The sequence below is a fragment of the Arabidopsis lyrata genome, assembly GCF_000004255.2.
Source record: "Arabidopsis lyrata subsp. lyrata unplaced genomic scaffold ARALYscaffold_8, whole genome shotgun sequence".
NCBI classification, from domain to species: Eukaryota; Viridiplantae; Streptophyta; class Magnoliopsida; order Brassicales; family Brassicaceae; genus Arabidopsis; species Arabidopsis lyrata.
In genome coordinates, this window is record NW_003302548.1 from 21,254,134 (window position 1) to 21,271,462 (window position 17,329).

Here is a 17,329-nt window from a genome sequence, read left to right on the forward strand (position 1 = left end):
GTTTCGGCAGGCTAACAATTACGTACGAACTACAACTCAAGATTTATGTTTTATTATTCTTCTGCTTGGACTGTACAATGTGCTACACAAGTATGAACATGAAGCTCAAGTGCTTAACCATCTTAATTTTGTCTCATCTCTAAGAGTTTTACCGAGTCAAGTGTACAGCCTTATCCTTGTTGTTATTGGTTGTCTGCAAAGTGGGCATGTTGTGACAACAACTCCGCATTCCTTGCATGTCTTCATTTGAAAGAAAAAGCATCGGAGATGTCAGAAAATCGATCTAGAAGAAGTACAGTTCATAGAACAAGCAAGAGTATAAAATTTCACTTACCGTGTGACCGCAGCTAAAAGCCATGTCCTTAGGATTCGTCAAGCAAATTGGGCATACCTTTTTGAAAAACAAAAGGAATGTAAATCTCAGTATCAGAGAAACTGAGTATACTCATTGACAAAAGAACAGTAACAAAGGCAGAAATAATAGAGAATTTACTGGCACTGTAGCAGGAACCATTCTGTCACTTTTCTCTGCAGTTTCTGTCATCGGATTTGGCACCGATCTAACAGCATTGTCACGCTCTATAACCTCCGGTGGTGGCGGGAGTGGCTTGTGGTGCAGATGGGAACTGCGCACTGGTTTTCTACTGTTCATAAGCACAATCAAAGGTTGGTTTAGTTGGCAACTTTTCAAGAATCTAATGCAATAAGACCATAAACAGTAGTGATACAAGAAGTTTCCAATGGTACAACTTTAACTGCACTTACTTAAGACTTAATGTGGCCTTGTATTGAAAAGGGATCTCCATGAGAGCTGCGAGCGCAAAAGCAGCCTCCTTTTTAGCCGCATCTTTATGCTCTGACATTAGCTTTGTGAAGTTTACAAACTGTGGAACAAAACAGAGTTTTTCATGATTCATGTTTCAAGAACAAAACAGAGCTATTCAGGGTTTTAGTATTACATTACCTGGAAGTTATCGAATTCACGGTGAGGAATATTGTCATCGAATTGTTTCATTGTGTCCCATGGTCCATCTCCTACTCCAACCAAGACTATCGACAATGGGTAATGGCTGGAAATTTATATCAAACAACATTAGTATACATATGAATATATGATCATAAATCTAAGCTTAATGAATAGTTTTTTTTTACCTAGCTGCCATTATCGAGTTCATAGTAGCTTCTTCCTGTGGACTAAGTCGACCAAGCGGCACATCTGGATTTCTTGTGACCTGGCCATCTGCAATAATGACGAGAACATGGTATTGCATATTGTTCTGCTCAACTATGTTGATGGCAGCATCAATAACCGGTGCAAACGAGGTAGGACCTGTGAGAGAAGAATACACCGAATTAATTTTTACGATAAGAGAGAACGAAACTGTTCCATTTTTGAAAAGTTCAAAATTACCGGACAACTTCAAATGTGGGACAATCTCTCTATATCTTTTAACTGCGTTTTCCAATCCGTCGCAGCTTTTGTTCTCGGGATAAAAGCTGAAAACATATTGATCTCGTGTTGTTACTGCAGGAAGAAGAATACACAAAACCATTAAGAACTTTAGTTAATCTTCTTCATCTTGATTGATCTAGAAAGCAAGAAATAAGAAACTAACCATCGCCAAAACCGAAACAAGGTATAAGATCATCTTCATCAAAGGGAGACAAAGTTCGACCAATAATCGATATTGCTTGCTCATATGGATTCTGTCTTTTACCAATGGCATGAAGGCTTTTTCTGTTGAATGAATATCTTCCTGCAATGAAAATTGAGAACATTAACCAAAACCATTGAATCGTCGTCTCATCAACATGTGAAGCATTTTCTTAAAATCTAGTTACCTGTCCACTCATTGCTCTTGGTAAAGTCAATTCCTAGAATCAGATTTGAAGATTCAAGTCCAGCTTCTCTCAGAGAAGTTATCACCTAAAAGCCAAGTACACAAGAAATTCATCACTTTGAAAGAGACTCTCAGATCAAGAAATCAAGAGATAGTTAAGTAAATTTATGAGACCTGATCCAAACTGCTGAAATGATCAGCAATATATGAAGGTTGCTGATTACGTTGATTGCTCCTGTTCATTGAAAAATCCTGCAGCACAAGAACCTTCAAAATCCAGTCTTTGGAGAAGAAAACAAATAATCAAAATCAGAATAAAATCCACTGATAGGGTGGCAACTATATATCAACCTGGAGTTTGTTGAAAATCACAAAAGACTTATCAGAATCTTTTTTGTAAGAAAATCTTTTGCTGAAGATTATCTTGTGTAAGAAGATTAAATTATTCAAAAGACGACACAAAAGAGGAATATAAAAAGAAAGTGGGTTTTGTTGAATCTTGAAAGTTAGTGGAACGTGACCCTTTGCTTGCGGCGGCAAATAATCAAAGGCTATTTTGCTCTCTCACACGCCATCATCAATCTAGAAATATTGTTTAGTCTTGTCTCTGCGTCATTAATGATTTATCATCCTAAACCCCCAAAATCATAGACCAACAAGATTCATGTGGACAACGTGGCAAAGCTGTAGTAGCTGTTGTCTGAAGAAAATTATTTGGGCTTTTGATTCCTTCATAATATAAACCCAGTACCACTATATTGGGCTTTATATTCCACAACGCTCAAGAGGCCTTTTGTATTTTCTTCACCACCTATAAATCCACATATGTTTCAACCACAACATCCACGTGCGATTAGCCATTAGCCCAAAACTCAACAACCAAATCCCACGAAGATAATTAAAGTTTTTGATTTTCACCGTTTGTTCTTGTTCTTTCAGTTGGTGCTACATTGACCCCTATACCAACAGAGCAATTTGGGTCTTTCTTGATATAAAATAAAGTTTGGGGTTTAACTTTAAGAGAATAGAAAAATACGCGGGTGTAAATGGGAAATTCAGAAAAGTAATAAAAATTGTCTCTGCAACCAGAAAATGTGAAGACATATTTATCTTCTTGAAAGCCGAAACATGTCTATAAATTGTTTTCGAACAGCCAAGGCTCCGCTTCAATCATTTGTAGCAGTAAGAACGAATTCGAGACCTAGAAATTCATCGAACCGTCTCGTTTCTGTCTTCGGAAGCAAGTCTTCTCCTTCATTTGTTACTCTCAGAGTTGTTTCATCGATGGCTTACGAGAAAGAGCTTGATGCTGCTAAGAAAGCTGCTTCACTCGCTGCTCGTCTCTGTCAGGTTAGGGTTTTTTTTTTCGATTCTATCATGACTCAGATTCTAAAGTTTGATTCTTTAAGAAACCCATTTTGTAAATCTTCTTAATTTCGTTTAACATTTTGTGTTCTTGCGCATTGCACATGTAATTGGGAATAGATTCTAGTGATATAGTGTAATGATTCACCTGATTTTTGACATACGAGGCTCGTGTGAATCTTCTTTTAACGGAATTTGTCTTTGTTGTTTTGGGTTTGCTTCAGAAAGTTCAAAAGGCTTTGTTGCAATCAGATGTTCAATCAAAATCTGATAAAAGTCCAGTGACCGTTGCTGATTATGGTTAGTTTATTATACCTGTCCTTGATTATTAAAAAAATTATCTTTGAATCTTTCTGAGATGGCTAGGAAGTCACTTAATTTGATGACGTATTCGTGCTTTAAATATGTCTTGTGTTGAATTTCAGGTTCACAAGCAGTTGTTAGTTTAGTCTTAGAAAAGGAGCTCAGTTCTGAACCCTTTTCATTGGTGGCCGAGGAGGTGAAACAGCTTTAAAAATCCTTGTTAGATGTCTCTTACATTACTTATCTTGAGTTTGTATATATGGACTCACATTGTCTTAACATTATTTATACAGGACTCAGGCGATCTACGCAAGGACGGTTCTCGGGATACTCTGGAGCGCATCACGAAACTCGTGAACGACACTTTGGCTACCGAGGAATCGTTTGATGGCTCTACTTTGTCTACAGATGATCTACTTAGAGCCATTGACTGTGGAACATCTGAAGGTGGTCCAAATGGCCGACATTGGGTCTTGGATCCTATTGATGGCACTAAAGGGTAAGTTTTACCCTAAAATCAAATCTTCTTATTTCAGAGAATGTTGAAGCGGATGTTGTGTTCCTGACACTAAAACCTGTTTCATGATTTTAGATTTCTGAGGGGAGATCAATACGCAGTAGCACTAGGATTGCTAGAGGAAGGGAAAGTAGTTTTAGGTGTGCTTGCTTGTCCAAACTTGCCGTTAGCATCCATAGCAGGAAACAACAAGAACAACAAATCTTCGTCAGATGAAATTGGATGCCTCTTCTTTGCTACAATTGGTTCAGGGACATATATGCAGCTCCTAGATTCGAAATCTTCTCCTGTCAAAGTACAAGTCTCTAGTGTTGAGAATCCTGAAGAGGCATCGTTCTTCGAGTCATTTGAAGGAGCTCATTCTCTTCACGATTTATCCAGCTCCATTGCCAATGTAAATTGCTTCTTTCCTTCCATGTGGTTCCTTTCCACGAATAGCTAACTAATTTTCCGCATCCATTTGATCATCATGTTCTCTCTTGTTATATACAGAAACTCGGTGTCAAAGCTCCACCTGTCCGTATCGATAGCCAAGCAAAGTATGGAGCTTTATCAAGAGGAGATGGAGCTATATACTTACGGTTTCCTCATAAAGGATACCGCGAAAAGATTTGGGACCATGTTGCTGGTGCTATAGTTGTTACAGGTAACATTAAAAACCTTACTCTTTATGGAACTGATTTTACATTAAAAAGCGACTGTGAATTGATAATGAATGCAAGATTGGTTCTTCTCTTTGGTGCAGAGGCGGGTGGAATAGTGACAGACGCAGCAGGAAAGCCACTGGATTTCTCGAAAGGGAAGTATCTTGATTTGGACACAGGCATTATCGTTGCTAACGAAAAGCTAATGCCTCTGCTTTTGAAAGCAGTTCGTGAGTCCATAGCTGAGCAAGAGAAAGCTTCAGCTCTCTGATTCTTTCTTCTCTCCTTCTTTGTAACTGTTGTTGTTTCAGTTCCTTTCAACCAAAACCGAAACATGCATCTGTTGTTGCACAAGTGAGAATTTCTTGAGTTTCGAAAATCAAATAAAAAAAGTGAAATCTTTGTTTTGGGCCCAAGTATAATGGGCTGTAGAGTTGGACCATTAACGGATCTGAAAAGGCCTCTTAAGGTTTACATGCACCGACGTGTCTAGAGCGCGTAGATTACTTTATCCTTAATACGGATGTAAGCGCGTTAGGTAGAATCTCTTCATATATAATAAGATATTAAATCTAATATATATATAGTACTTTTTTTTTGTTTTGGACATATAACAAAAATTATTGTGTAACTTTTTTAATCCACAGGGAAAAGTTGAAAAATTCGTGATTTTATTCCCAATAATAAATAGGGAAAATTAATGTGACTTGAGATCGTTGGTCTAGTCAAACTTTAGAAATAAATTTCGTTTTAATACTCTTTTAATGTGAATGATACTATACTATCTGGTTTTGTTTTTAATCTATGTTACCAAGATATTTTATGTTAATGATGGATGATAAGTTGATACTCAGCGAGAGATTGACAAGACCGGGCCACAAAGTTCACACGTCATTTACAATATCTTTAAAAGCAATTTGCAATATAATTAATTTAATTATCATACCTCTAATTATTTATTTAGCAAGCTAGTATAAAAGAAGAGGAAAAAAAGAAGAAGAAGCATAACCTCTTTGGAATAAAAGCATATCAGAAAATGCTAAACAAATATAACGAACCAAAAATAATTAATTAGAAAGTAAGAATCATATACTATTTCTTGCCAAACATAAAATTAATCAGGATTGTTATCTCCACCTACAAAAAGAAGCAAACTTACCGAAATTACATATATTACTAAATAATATAGAAAATTCTCTATTTATATAAATTGAAATATCTCTCTCTAAGGAAAATTATCTTGCTATTGGACCAATTCAGTCTTGGATTGTTATATATTTATGTTTTCCTCACTTGGATTATATAACCAGCCCCGGCTCAGATGGGTAGGGCGGAAGTGCGACGGCCCGGAGCTTTTTTTTTATAAAAAAATTTTACATATAAAAAGGCCCAAATATTTTTTAAAATATTATTAATATTAGAATTATATTTTAAGAGGCCTAATTATTTATAAGAAAATGTATAAAAAGGCCCAAAATTTTTAAAATAACAATTTTTACTATAAAAACTCCGCAAAATTTTTAAAAATTAAGTAAATTTTCTTTTTGTATATAATAATAGGCCAAAAAAATTTTTTTTGCCCTAAGGCTCTCAAATATATTGAGCCGGGGCTGTATATAACCTTTACAAGATAAAAGGCAATTTGCAATATGCCATATGAAATCTGCAGAGTATTATAATAAAATAATAAAACTTTCAAAATGTACTACTAAACTATAGGAAAAAAAATATAAAATTTTTGTTGGAACAAATTAAAGAATGGAATGAGACAACGTGAGAGAAACTTTCCTTGTCGCAACGGTAGGGGACTCTATACTATGGCTACTTTTCCACAACGGTAGAGATTGGGAAAATGATATTTTAAAAATACCAAAATTCAATAAACAATTATTATTTTATTATTACGTATTAAGAAAACAAAAACAAAAACAAATATATAATAAAAAAATTGGGAAGGAGTTGCTTCAGAGTCGCGAGAGGTTTTTCATTCATATCATAAAAATCGATTCTTGAGAGATTTTCTTCTTCATCTTCGTCTTCTTCGTTTCTTCTTCAGCTTCGTACTTCTTTCCTTTTCAATGTCTTACGATGAGATGCTTTCTGCTGCCAAGAAAGCTGTCTCTCTCGCTGCTCGTCTCAGCAACGTACGATCACTCACTCTTTTGGGATCACATGACATGAATATTCTGCGATTTCTCGATTTAGATTAAACCAAAAAAATTCTTCTTTTTTTTTCTTTGCTCGTTGACATTGCGATACGTGTTCCGAGAGAGTTAGATGTTTTCTTTGAACTCTTTCTGTGAGTTGAATGTGTGACTTTTATTTTCTTGTTTATTGGAAATTGTCAACTGAGACAAATGAAATCTGGAATTTGATTTGATGAAATATGAAATGGGGATCTAGACTTGTTGTATCTTCGTTTTTAAGAATTGGGTTTTAACAATTCTTGAGATTTGTGTATATATGATTCCATCTGTTGCTTTATGTTTAGAGACTTGAGAGTCAGATTTAACAAGTCAAAAATTGATTTGCTTTTTCCAGCAAGTGAGGAAATCTCTGTTGGTATCTGACGTTTGGAACAAATCAGATGATAGTCCTGTTACTGTTGCTGATTATGGTGTGTATCCCTCTTTTTTTGGCTTTAAATGTTTCATTTGGGTTTTAAATTGCTCACTCAGAATAATGATTATCTTTCTTTGTTATACTCTTTAGATTTCATCTATTTCTTGGCTCATTAATGATACAAAGTCATGTTCTTTTAGGTTCGCAGGCGGTCGTTAGCCTTGTACTCGAAAGGGAACTCCTGAATGAACCTGTGTCATTAGTCGCTGAAGAGGTGCCAAACAATGCAAAAAAACATTGCAGGTTTTTCTTGAATGGACTAAGATGGATTTTGTTTATGACTTCTGTTTCTGTAATTTATGTGTAGGATTCTGGTGAGCTAAGGAAGATTGCTGCTGAGACTGTTTTGGCACGTATTACAGAGCTTGTGAAAGATACTCTTGCTAGTGATGAATCATATGCTGCTTCTCCTTTGTCTTCCGATGATGTGCTCAACGCTATAGACCGTGGTAAATCAGAAGGAGGTCCTATGGGTCGCCATTGGATCTTGGATCCTATAGGTGGCACTAGAGGGTGAGTCCTTTGTTATTTCCCTATGCACAAACTTAGAGTTAGTTACTTGTATTTGGATTTGTTTTGCAACTTCATCTTGTTTCATTGTTCAACGCCTGTGTCAGAGACTAATCTATCTCAGTAGTATCTGCTTTCTTGTTTCTATTATTTGCATTATTGAACTGTTGTCATAGAGTATCGGAACTTAAGTTTAACTATAACCTGCGAATTTCCAATTTGTAGATTTATCAGAGGAGAACAATATGCAATAGGATTAGCATTGTTGGTGGATGGCAAAGTAGTACTAGGTGTAATGGCTTGTCCTAAGCTTCCATTGGCATCAACTGCTGCTGGTAACACACTCAAGTCTTTACCTGAAAAAGTTGGTTGCCTTTTCTATGGTTCGGTTGGCAATGGGACTTATGTCCAGTCTCTCAGTGTTGACTCTCCTCCTGTGAAGGTAAACTACTCGGAGCTGCTCTGCTTCGATGCATTTCTATGAAATCTTTTCAAGATGTTTTACATCAAAATATATATATATTTCTAAAGAAATGATCAAATGTGCTATTAGGTGGAGGTAAGCAGCATAGATGATCCCGCGAAAGCGAGTTTCTTCGAGTCATACCACACACCTGTCCCCATCCATAACACCATTGCTACGGTAAACATCTTCCTTACATTCTCTATATATATATATATATATATCTTCTTGTTTGGTCTGAGTTTGACTCTGTTCCGTGAAATTCACATAACAGAAACTGGGGATAAAAGAATCGCCAATCAAGATCAACAGTCAGACAAAGTATGCAGCTTTATCTAGAGGAGATGGAGAGGTGTACTTGAGGTTTACTCGCAAAGCAAGACCCGAATCAATATGGAATCACGCTGCTGGCTCAATCATCGTTTCAGGTAAACCCATTAAGCTCTTATCTACATAGATTTTGGTCCAGTGGTCATGAATAATGATCACACAACGAATCCTTATGTGAAATTGTATCTTTCAGAAGCGGGAGGGAAAGTGACTGATGCAGCAGGGAATCCGTTGGACTTTTCGAAAGGGAAGTATCTTGATTACAAGAGAGGAATTGTGGTTACGACGCAGAAACTGTTGCCAAGGCTTTTGATAGCAGTAAGAGAATCAATTAAAGAAGAAGAAGAGGAAGAAGAAAAAGCAGCTTCTCTGCAACTTCACTAACACGCAACTGTAATATACTTATTATTGTTGTCTTTGGGTATTCTCTGTTGTCTGTGTTTTTCACACAGTCTATTTATTGAAAACCAGAAACAAAAAAAAAAAATACTCACCTTTGATATATATATAAGAAAACACTAATTCTCTTTTAAATATAGTTTTGATGTTACGAAGCTCGTTAAAATCTATTTTAAATTGTTTATTATCTATAATCGGAAATACGTTAATCAATTTTGAAAGTTTTTGGAATGATTAGTAAAACTAAATTAAAAACACGTACGTAGCTAGTGATTTGTTATGGGGCTAATTAAACTCGACAACAGACAAAAGACAAGTGCCTTTTTCTGGCACATATGAAAAGGACAAATGAGAAAGGAAAAGAAAATTTGAAAATTATGAAAAAGATTACACTCCAGTCGAATCTTCTGCGAAACTTCTTGTAAAATATAAAATCATACTTATAAAGGAAGATTAGTGTTTTGAGTTTTGACAAAAAAAAAATAAACAAAGAAAGATTAGTGTATTGATTAGGTGAAATATACCCAATTTGTTAAGTGTGGTTAACGCTTTATGATCACTCTCGTCTAGTCGTCTTCTTCCGAATATAATTAAATTATGACAACTGATACAAAAATCCGTGAAATATTCTACATAATAATAATAATACATATTCTTCTTAGGTCTACATATTCTATCAATTCTGTTCTTTCTTTAACGTCAACTTGTTCTGTCATTACGTGAAAGATGGTTTGCACCAACTCCGTCTCACACGATAAACTCGGTTATACAATATCAACCATGTTGACTACGTCCTGACTTGGACTACGACTATTATGAAGCAAATAATTATAAACGTATTATGAAATGATGTCTATAAATTGTTTCAATATATAAAACCATATTAGAGAGAATAAGCTTTTACATGATATATTCTTTTGAAGCTTTTCAATGTCTTATGAGAAGGAGCTAGCCGCTGCAAAGAAAGCTGTCTCTCTAGCTGCTCGTCTCAGCCAGGTAGGTAACCACTATTTTCGAGCTAGAATGAGCATAGAGCTTTATATGAATCGCTGAAACTAAAGCAAACCTTATCACGTAATGAATCAGGAAGTTCAGAAGACTCTGTCGCAATCCCAAGTATGGAAAAAATCCGATACAAGTCCAGTTACTGCAGCTGATTACGGTTTGTACCTCCTCGTTTGCATACCCACGAATTCGAATTCAAGTTTCCCTTTTTTTTTGCTAAATTCTTGGTTTCTCTCTAAATCAATCAAGAAAATGTCTTTTACCTCTCCCATTAATGTATGGTTTCTTCAGGCTCACAAGCTGTTGTTAGTCTTGTATTGGAGAGGGAGCTCCAACCTGATAAACTGTCATTAGTAGCCGAAGAGGTGCAATAACACTTGAAAACCTATTAATCAGAGGTTTTATAGCATAAATGTTACTCGGGTTTTATAATGGGAAATCTTACAGGAAACTGGAGATCTGCGGAAGAAGGGAAGTGAGTTGTTTCTACAAGGTATTACAACACTTGTGAAAGATACTCTAGCTTCTGAGGAATTGTACACCGGCTCTCCTCTATCCACAGATGATGTGTTAAATGCTATAGACTGCGGTAAATCAGAAGGCGGTAGCAGCGGTTCCCACTGGGTTCTTGACCCTATAGATGGAACCAGAGGGTAACAAATCTCTCTAACTCTATGCTTTTTCTATGCTTAATCTTTTCAGGCACTTAAAAACCTGGTTGCTAAACTTCTCTGCTTGTTTAGATTTGTAAGAGGAGAGCAATATGCTGTGGGACTAGCGTTGCTTGTGGAAGGCAAAGTGGTGCTTGGTGTCATGGCTTGCCCGAATCTTTCTTTGGCTTCAGCGATTTGCGTGACGGATAAGTCTTCCCAGGAAGGTGTTGGCTGTCTTTTCTTTGCTACAACGGGTTCAGGAACTTATGTGCAATCACTCAAAGGCAATTCTCTACCACAGAAGGTATCATTCACCTGTCCAAAGCTAAACCATGTGATAAATCTGCAATTGTTTGAAAGTGTTAAAGAAAGTAAAGTTGTTCTGACAGGTGCGAGTGAGTAGCAATGAGAATCTTGACGAAGCGAAGTTCTTAGAATCATACCATAAACCAATTCCCATCCATGGTACCATTGCCAAGGTAACATCTTGTTTTCTTTGTATTACAGTGTGCCCTTAAGTAGGCCATAACCAAGTGGGATTCTTTCCACTAAAACTATCTGTTTACGGTTAGAGCAGAAACTCGGGATTAAAGCATTACCTGTAAGGCTCGATAGCCAAGCTAAGTATGCGGCTTTGTCGCGGGGAGACGCAGAGATATACTTGCGTTTCACTCTCAATGGACACCGTGAGTGTATTTGGGACCATGCTGCAGGTTCAATCATCACTACAGGTACAGTACAAAAAAAAACCTTTTTAACACTGAGATCTGTTGGCTCTAATGCACATTACAATTTACCATGTTGCTTGCTAGTTGCCAAACACATGAGGGACTAGATTTAATACACACTTATGTCATTTTTAATGTATAAAATACAAAGGACTATAAATAAAACGAAGAGAACAAATAACCTTGTGCAGAAGCTGGAGGCGTAGTGTGCGATGCTACAGGGAAATCTCTGGACTTCTCGAAAGGAAAGTATCTTGCTCACAAAACGGGGATCATAGTTACCACCAAGAAACTCAAGCCATGGATTTTGAAGGCAGTCAGAGAATCCATTGAAGAAGAGAATCTTTATTTCTGAGGCACAACAGAATCTGTACAATACAGTATTTGTATTTGTCCGAACTAGTAACTGGTGTATATTCTTAGTTCATATATTGTATACATCAGATATGAAAGATATTTGTGCTTAGATAATGAATAATGATACTAAGGAGGATTCGATTTTGCTTCCGTTTTCAACTTTCAAAAACTTCTAATATGTTTCCACAAAGAATCTATGTTAACCTTACAGATTCTTTTCAGAAAATCGAATTACCAAAAGAGGAGTAAAAAAGGACCTGGGAAATTATCATGAGCATAAAGCATAACTCCCCAGGCGATTCAGTTTGTTATCAAAAGCTGATTATGGGTTTAAAGTGTCGGCTATGATTATGTTCTGTTCCAATCAGCCATCATCATCTTCTGAATCCTGCAGAAGGGCACCCCGTTTACGGGTTCTGCGAAAACCATAGCTAAGTTTTCAGACCAAATTGATATGGATGTTTTATATGAGGTTTAGAGAGGAGATGATATGTATATACCTCCGGTGAGCAGGTACACGTTTAACAGGTTTTGTTGTGTAACCTTCTCGGGCAGATTGCTTGGCTGAAACCAACAAAAAAATATACGAGGGAGAAAACGGTGATGTTGAAGATTATTCTTTCCATATGAGATTTTCAGGGCAAGGATAATTTACTAAATGTGAGTGAACAGCGAACAGGACTAACCTGGAGAGTCCTGCCGGTTATCTGTTGATGGAGCCATAACATCTAGCTTTCCAGAGTATCGTTCCACTTGGTTATGGGTAGCATCCCTCTTATCCTGGTCACAATACAAACGAGATTTTCAACCAGAGTAAGAACAGACTATTGCAGCAGTGTTAAGAACTGTTGATTAGAAAGACACCATTAGAACTTCCAGAACCAAATATACCTTTTCATCAGTTGCTGCAGCTGAAGAACTCACTTCTCCTAATGGGAACAATAAAAATAAAAGAGCAAAACATTAAGATGTAAATCGAACGCTTCAGAAACCTTATCTCGATTCTAATTTTCATTTTCAGTCAACACTATGTTTCTAAATAAAACCAGACTGAGAAGCCGAGATCCCATATTATAGTACATGTATGGCACATTCAAAAGTGTAAATAAGCGTTGATCCTTGGGATCATATATACTACTATGAAGAGTGTCTGGTCTTTATTTGCAAGAACAGCTGAAATTAAAAAAAAAAAAAAAATGTACCTTGTAGGTGCTGCTTGCTCTTGAATGCTCTGAACAATTCAAGAGACAGATTTGCCATTGCTTCACTAGCAGATGAGTCCACCATCTTTGTCAAAGGAACTATTACGCGAGGCATTCCTTTGGCCTTCTGAGAAACTAATCGCGCAGTTTTGACACCTAAAACATTATGTGATGAAACACACAACAGTGCACAGAAACAATTAAACATAAGCTCAAGGAGGCTATCAAATCATAGTCAACACAACAATTAAGAGCATTCGAAAAGTTAGCATCTTCATTTTGATTTACGAAACATAGTGTGAAGAAAGTATACCATTTGAAACTGAATTATCTCCCAAGAGAAGCTTCACATTGTCGGATTTCATGGAAGCAACAGTATAATCGAGGAACTCTGACCACGAACCACCAATCCCCACAGTATCCCTCTGTTTCAAATTAAAATCTACGTGAGTAAACCCAATAACAAACCATTGAGATTCAGCTAAACAATGGTTTATAGAAGAATTCAAAACTGAGACGAAAGGTTGATTGAGCTAAAAAAGGAGAAGGAAGAGTAAACGAACCATATCGTCTAGCTGCGAGACGGAGAGGATCGTCGCCCAGACGCCGGAGACGAAGTCAGTGACATGGACTGTTAAGTTATACGAATCGGAAGCGTAGACGTGGAAGAGACATCGCCGGAGAAGACCCGAACCCGGATCCGAATGTTCGGGTACGACTTCTCCAAATATGGGTTCGAATTTCTCGAAACTCGCCATTTCTAGACAAACAATCGCACGATTCGCGAGTTTTTGACATATACAGTAAATCTTCTTCTCTCGTAAACCGGTCTTTAAAGCCAATTCCAATTATTATTTGTTAACCGTACCGATATCGTACCGGGTTTCGGTTAGGAAGAAGATTGTTTCAGTGTTCTCATGTATAAAAACCAGATTGTTGTAATCATTACCCTGAATCATATACTGAAAAGTCATCTAAACACCTAATAGTAAGAACTGGAACTTTGTTATTCTCCCAGAAAGAATGTGAAAAAAAACAAAACCTTTCTATAACAAAGAATCAACATTGAGCCAGCTTTGTGTGTGTGTGTGATGATGTTGAATACTTCAAATCTGGGCAATGAAAAGTTCATTCCAAGTATCTGGGATCCCGGGTAAGCACCAATGCAAGCAATCGTTGATCGTTGGAGTTGAAGTCACGTTACTCGCCTTCTTTGGTTTTCGGGGTTTGAGTTTAGACCCTGAGATATGAGCTTCATCTCTTAGCTCAGAGAGTGCAGTTATGTCAAGAATCTTGATCCTTGTCCCGTTCACAGCACTCTCGACTGTTGTATCGATCGATCCATCATCGCCTGTGATTTCGCTTCCTCTAGACAAAGGGACCGTGTTGTTACAGTTTCCACCGGTATTCCAATCTCCGTTTTTAAAATGCCTCGGAGAAATTGTCCTGAAGAAAACTTTCAGCCGCGGATGCAATGGAAGCTGTGCATCGAGCCACTTCACGACGCTGTGTATTGTGAAATCCTTTGCGTTTCTGATATCTTTGAGATATTCGCCTTCGACCTGAGTTCCATTTACATGCATCACCCAATGATTTCCTTCGATCTTACCTCTGTTCCAATGGTGACCGGTGTTTAGAACCAATACATCGAAACGGTGAAGGTAGTTTCTCATGAATGCTGGTGGACGGTCCAGATGCATTGCAGTAAGCCTAGGTGGATCTGTGTTGTTCATTGGTACCAAATCTGATAAGCTAGCCGACCAATAATACAAGATCGTTGTGTTTGTGGCCAGGAACCGATAAGCCCAACCATCAGGACGGAGAGCTCCTTTGGCTTTCACCAGACCATACTCCCATCCCACGTTTTGAACATCTGGGCTATCTTCACCACCACTGGCCATACACATCAGGGATTGAAACTGTTGCCGTCCCAATGAGTCTCCTATAAATGCTATCGTCTTGTTCTGCATTCTAAAAAACAAAAGCAAAGTTGCAGTAAGCAAATATGAGATATTTTAAGAAACTTGCTCTGCTACCACATATTCTCACAAAATGCAATCTACCTACAGCACATTACAGAAAAGAAGCATGCATAAGAATGTGTCATTGGAGAAAATTTTCCATACCTTGTCAAGAAAGTGAATCTGTCAAACTGTGGCATGTTGCAACCTTCTGGCTGCCACCGGTAACCCTCAAATGAGAAATCGGGTCTGCCCATTACTCTACATGACCACATGGTTGATAACCATTGTTTACATTCAAAACCAGAATACAATGGTCTCTTCCGGTCTTCAACCCATTTTCCCTTTGCAAAGTTACAAACTGAATAATAGGAAACCAAAATGTATCACAAAACCAAACTATACTTTCTTGAGATAACGAGAGTTCAAAAAATTTGGATCATTATAACCAAAAAACTGAATACTAAAAGCTGTGAAGAGCATAGAAATACCTGAAGAAGAAGAAGATGAAAACTGACGTTTTACTTCAAAGAGAGAAGCACGAAGCGGGTTTTCCTCGGAAACCAGGAGTATAATCACCAAAAGAATGAGGATAATCAAGGCAAGTGATACACTCCCTCTGAGTATGTGACTTTTTCCACCAAACATCTTAGAGATAACATCAACTCTCTCAACAAAGAAAGCTTATTGCTTATGTTGTTGAAGTTCAAGATCCTTGAAAAGACCAGTCACAAAATCTTAGTCAGTCATTGAATCATTCAAAAGAAGGAAACAAAAAGGTTTCTTCTTTATTTTAACAATCAAAATCCCAAATTCTAGCAATTGAACTTTGTAAAGTTGATATATATGCTTTAATGATGGTTTCTTCTTCAATCCGAATTCATCCAAATCAGAAAACATAACCAAATCAGGAAATTTGATTAAACCCATGGAAAAAAAAAAAAAAACTATACTCTTAAACCCAAAATCAATATCTACGAATAAGGTTCTCCAAAAAATCGAGCTCGAAGATGATAGAAATCATTTACCGGAGACGATTGATGATGATGGATTGGATCTTCAACGAGCAAGAATAGTGAAGTGTAGATCTGGAGAGCAAGCAATTAGGAATCCACCTCTGAATTTGGATCTCTCACATGTTCGTTGGTCAATAAACAATCTCCATTGTACGAGTGACTCATCAATTTCAACGTTATGTGTTTGTTTCGCCTTCTTGAATTTTCGGCGCAATAAAGTGGTGGTAATAATTTGGGTGATTCATGTTCTTTTTGTTTTTAGCTTTAAATTTGTTCACAGAAAAAAAAAAAAAAAAAAAAGCAAAAGCAAAAGGTAATTAAAAATAACTAGATGCGTTAATTTCTGGATGGTTTAATTAGTTTTAAAAAAAACGTTATATTTCTTCTTCTTTTTCGGAAAATCTCATTAAAAATGATACGATAGGAAAAACAAAATTTACAATAAAACAACCATAATGGGAAGATGGTTCAATACCAACGAAACAAACTGTTTAAATGAAAAGTTAAAAAAAATATTAGTACTATTTGTCATCAAAAAAAAATCAAATTTTATACCATTTATTCATTTATTGTTACACTATAATTTTTATTCACATTATATACTATGATGTACATGTCCCATGTTCAAAATACAATTAAAACATCAACCTACAAAATCTAGTTTTTTTCTTTTGTGATTATTTAGCATTGAACTTGTTCATTATTCTGTCATTCCATATATAATTCGTCTTACATATGAATCATGGGCTAAATTTTGTTTTTGAAATATAGGTGTCATCACCTAAATATAGGTGTAAAATATCAGTTCGATTATTATATTGAAGAGATTAAAACTTGAGCCGTGGGCATCCTTAGAGTATCCACAGTGGAGCAAAGTGTTAGAGGTAATAAAAAAAGAAGAAAATTGTCTCTTTTCTCACACCGTGTAACACACACTCTCCTTCTCTTTCTTTCTTTTTCTCTCTCTTTTCTATCTCTCTTTAAATTATAACAATAATAAAAAGTTTAACAATAATAAAAAGTTTACACCCACTTTCACCCTTTCTCCGCTGCCCAAAGTCTTATATTGCACTACGTTGACATGTTGGAAACTTCTCGGGTTGTGGACTTTGCACCGACAGGCGACACTGCGACAATCATCGTTCACTTTCTTAATAATAACCTCATTTAAGATCCGGCAACACTCGTATTAAAAAGTATTTTAACCTAAACAAACATGAGTATTAAATTCTTCTCAATTATAGACTTGTTGTGTTTTGTGTCTAACATGCATTACTTTGTAATTATTAACTTGTTTGTATATGCATATATCATAAAGTTAGATGTGTATTTAGTAGTTGACATATATGAAAACGATGTGTTTTTTTTTAGTATTACTATCTTCTCCAATATGAGTAAAATAGAGGAACATAA

The 17,329-nt window shown here is 36.5% G+C and overlaps 6 protein-coding genes across 10 annotated transcripts; 3 read left to right on the forward strand and 3 right to left on the reverse strand.

The window, feature by feature from the left end:
- Positions 1 to 30: 30 nt before the first annotated feature.
- LOC9300955 (E3 ubiquitin-protein ligase RGLG3) lies at positions 31 to 2,454 on the reverse strand. Of its 3 annotated transcripts, none has more exons than XM_021034737.1 (11): positions 2,363 to 2,454; positions 2,016 to 2,093; positions 1,843 to 1,927; positions 1,617 to 1,757; positions 1,412 to 1,525; positions 1,153 to 1,330; positions 965 to 1,070; positions 766 to 884; positions 494 to 644; positions 335 to 391; positions 31 to 240 (listed from the first exon to the last, which is right to left on the reverse strand). In XM_021034737.1, exons 2-11 carry the CDS (start codon positions 2,082 to 2,084, stop codon positions 157 to 159), a joined length of 1,104 nt encoding a protein of 367 aa, XP_020890396.1. In that variant the 5' UTR covers positions 2,085 to 2,093; positions 2,363 to 2,454; the 3' UTR covers positions 31 to 156. The 3 variants fall into 3 exon arrangements, with proteins under 3 accessions (XP_020890396.1, XP_020890390.1, XP_020890401.1); XM_021034731.1 differs by lacking the exon at positions 2,363 to 2,454 and adding an exon at positions 2,193 to 2,336; XM_021034742.1 differs by lacking the exon at positions 2,363 to 2,454 and having other exon boundaries at positions 494 to 641; positions 2,016 to 2,184.
- Positions 2,455 to 2,945: 491 nt separating this feature from the next.
- On the forward strand, positions 2,946 to 5,112 carry LOC9302658 (SAL1 phosphatase). The gene is made up of 7 exons (XM_002864834.2): positions 2,946 to 3,191; positions 3,431 to 3,506; positions 3,632 to 3,705; positions 3,803 to 4,008; positions 4,102 to 4,420; positions 4,519 to 4,672; positions 4,772 to 5,112. The coding sequence occupies exons 1-7, from the start codon at positions 2,970 to 2,972 to the stop codon at positions 4,939 to 4,941; spliced, it is 1,221 nt and encodes a 406-aa protein (XP_002864880.1). The 5' UTR covers positions 2,946 to 2,969; the 3' UTR covers positions 4,942 to 5,112.
- Positions 5,113 to 6,452: 1,340 nt separating this feature from the next.
- Positions 6,453 to 9,152, forward strand: LOC9300956 (probable SAL3 phosphatase). Its single transcript, XM_021026218.1, has 8 exons — positions 6,453 to 6,814; positions 7,212 to 7,287; positions 7,433 to 7,506; positions 7,600 to 7,805; positions 8,028 to 8,244; positions 8,356 to 8,445; positions 8,540 to 8,693; positions 8,789 to 9,152. Exons 1-8 carry the CDS (start codon positions 6,749 to 6,751, stop codon positions 8,977 to 8,979), a joined length of 1,074 nt encoding a protein of 357 aa, XP_020881877.1. The 5' UTR covers positions 6,453 to 6,748; the 3' UTR covers positions 8,980 to 9,152.
- A 653-nt stretch (positions 9,153 to 9,805) lies between these two features.
- LOC9300958 lies at positions 9,806 to 13,782 on the reverse strand. 3 transcript variants are annotated; one of them, XM_021026238.1, is made up of 11 exons: positions 13,503 to 13,782; positions 13,253 to 13,364; positions 12,940 to 13,095; positions 12,629 to 12,666; positions 12,424 to 12,517; positions 12,238 to 12,301; positions 11,563 to 12,153; positions 11,252 to 11,377; positions 11,096 to 11,165; positions 10,445 to 10,995; positions 9,820 to 10,335 (listed from the first exon to the last, which is right to left on the reverse strand). In XM_021026238.1, the coding sequence occupies exons 1-7, from the start codon at positions 13,695 to 13,697 to the stop codon at positions 12,102 to 12,104; spliced, it is 711 nt and encodes a 236-aa protein (XP_020881897.1). In that variant the 5' UTR covers positions 13,698 to 13,782; the 3' UTR covers positions 9,820 to 10,335; positions 10,445 to 10,995; positions 11,096 to 11,165; positions 11,252 to 11,377; positions 11,563 to 12,101. The 3 variants fall into 3 exon arrangements, with proteins under 3 accessions (XP_020881900.1, XP_020881897.1, XP_020881892.1); XM_021026241.1 differs by having other exon boundaries at positions 9,806 to 10,335; positions 10,445 to 11,377; positions 11,563 to 11,748; positions 11,995 to 12,153; XM_021026233.1 differs by having other exon boundaries at positions 10,445 to 11,377.
- LOC9300957 (SAL2 phosphatase) lies at positions 9,884 to 11,882 on the forward strand. Its single transcript, XM_002864836.2, has 8 exons — positions 9,884 to 9,990; positions 10,081 to 10,156; positions 10,291 to 10,364; positions 10,447 to 10,652; positions 10,743 to 10,956; positions 11,042 to 11,131; positions 11,230 to 11,383; positions 11,572 to 11,882. The coding sequence occupies exons 1-8, from the start codon at positions 9,925 to 9,927 to the stop codon at positions 11,733 to 11,735; spliced, it is 1,044 nt and encodes a 347-aa protein (XP_002864882.1). The 5' UTR covers positions 9,884 to 9,924; the 3' UTR covers positions 11,736 to 11,882.
- A 61-nt stretch (positions 13,783 to 13,843) lies between the features above and the next one.
- LOC9302659 (protein trichome birefringence-like 14) lies at positions 13,844 to 16,169 on the reverse strand. The gene is made up of 4 exons (XM_021026212.1): positions 15,929 to 16,169; positions 15,392 to 15,614; positions 15,066 to 15,261; positions 13,844 to 14,910 (listed from the first exon to the last, which is right to left on the reverse strand). The coding sequence occupies exons 2-4, from the start codon at positions 15,546 to 15,548 to the stop codon at positions 14,046 to 14,048; spliced, it is 1,218 nt and encodes a 405-aa protein (XP_020881871.1). The 5' UTR covers positions 15,549 to 15,614; positions 15,929 to 16,169; the 3' UTR covers positions 13,844 to 14,045.
- Between the last annotated feature and the right edge of the window lie 1,160 nt (positions 16,170 to 17,329).